The 1,930-nt window shown below is 38.9% G+C and overlaps 1 protein-coding gene across 1 annotated transcript in view; it reads right to left on the bottom strand.

The window, feature by feature from the left end:
• Positions 1 to 1,930, bottom strand: part of UTRN (utrophin) — a 731,009-nt gene that overhangs the window by 397,765 nt on the left and 331,314 nt on the right. Inside the window, 1 exon segment of the mRNA XM_042782042.1 lies at positions 790 to 940. Within this exon segment, the coding sequence (XP_042637976.1) occupies positions 790 to 940 (151 nt within the window).

Below are 1,930 nucleotides of genomic sequence, written 5' to 3'. Positions count from 1 at the left end.
AAACCATGTGTTAGTAAACCACAGTGTGCGTTCTACTAAGGTACTGCTTCACTGCTCAAATTTTTACATCAATGGATTAAAGGGATATTTTAAAGGTCAGATTTAAACATTTATGTATAACTCCAAAAATAAGAAAGATGTATGAACATGTTTATGACAAAAATAAAAGCACCCTCTTTAACTACTCAAAAACCTACATAAAATATATTTTAAAGATGTAATAAGTAAGGAAATAGTTATCAATGGTGTAGTTGATATTTTGTTTGCTCTCTACCATTAATTTTAAAGACCTATTGTTATCAGAAAAACTGTCCTAGCTCTCCTGTTATATTTTCCCAAGATGGAATTAGACTTACATGAGCAGCTGCTGCCCTACTAAAGCTCGAGAATAATTTACGTTTATGATAATTATCAACATTGCAATGAAAACTGAGATACCTTATGGTTGGAGGATAGAAACAAAGGTGACATACATGCATATTTTAAAGATCTGCCCTTGAGATAGACATGGGAATAAGATTTTACAAATAACACTGTTTTTCACATTAGCCAGTAAAGACTGCATTTTTATTTAAATTTTTATGTAAAATCCTGATTAAAAATGGTAAATGACTGATTTGTCTTAAAAGCTTTTGAAACTGGAAACGAACTAGAACAAAAATTACAAATTGTCTATATACTCCTGAAAAATTATCATATTTGGTCCCTATTTCCAAAAATGTGTCTTGAAAGCCACATGCTAAATATGCAGCCTCTTTAGCAGGCCCCCACCTGTTACAGTGCACTCACCCGCTGGTGGATCCTGGCTTTCTCTAAATCCAGGCTGCCGTCTGGAGCACAGGAATCAACCAGCAACTGCTCAGCTTCCGTGATCCACTGCGTGAGGTCATTAAGGTCACAGTGGAACTGTCTCCATTCTTCCACAGCCCTATCAAAATAACTACAGGGGAACACACAAAACAGAAAAGGTCTGAGGATTGCCAAGAAACAGTTTTTCTAAAGAGAGAATTCAACTACCACTTAAATGGAAAGCCCAAGAACAACTTAATTCACAGCTCATTGTTCTATAAGACCAATTTTTGTAGTGTGTACGGTTAATAAATCCTCTTAGAAAAACCTGCATCATACCAAGAGCAAAGGAGCCTCCCCCCTACTCCACCCCTGCCTCTCTCCCTCTCAAATACGTGCACGCGGGCGCGCGTGCATGCACGCACACACGGACACATACACTAAGACAGCTTTTTAACTAAAAAGACCACCCTAGGGCCAAACAAACTTTGCCTTCTCTGGCTTGGAAAATCAAGATTAATTAGTTGCAGGCAAGTTAACCCAACCAACTTTACACACTTATCATTTCAAGTACCATGAAATATAAAATATGATTAATCACTCTACTCTCCTTGTTCAGGAAAATTATGCCAGAACACTTAGTTCCCAGTTAAACAAAGCTCAAAAGGACAAAATCCTTCACAATTTCCTTGGACTCCATGGCCTCTACGTGCTGACTAATCCTTGGTGTCCCACTTACCTGAACACAGCAAAGCAAGGATGTCCAGGCAAGGCCCCAAGTCAGACTCAGTACAGGGCAATGAGCCAAAAGGCCACTGAAATTCTGTTTAAACTAACTCTTTTAGAAATGACAGTAAATAAAACTCCAGTGCTTGTCATATTCAGAACTCATCAAATAAATATAAAAAGGAAATGTTTTCTTGGACTGTTGTTGTTGTTATGTGCCGTCGAGTCAGACCTGATTTATAGCGACCCCTCCTTGGGTTTCCAAGGTGGTATCGCTACGGATGTAGATTATTCAACCTTCCTTCCAAGGAGTGGCTGGTGGGTTTGAACCACCAGCCTTCTGGTTAGCAGTCAAGTGCCTCAGGCACTACACTACCAGAGCTCCTTTTGTTGGATTGTTGTTGTTGTTATGTGC

The sequence above is a fragment of the Orycteropus afer genome, unplaced genomic scaffold (assembly GCF_000298275.1).
Source record: "Orycteropus afer afer isolate SDZICR_OR568_19922 unplaced genomic scaffold, OryAfe1.0 scaffold00226, whole genome shotgun sequence".
Taxonomy (NCBI): domain Eukaryota; kingdom Metazoa; phylum Chordata; class Mammalia; order Tubulidentata; family Orycteropodidae; genus Orycteropus; species Orycteropus afer.
Note: the sequence above shows the minus strand (reverse complement) of the source record. Positions and strands in the feature narration are given on the sequence as shown.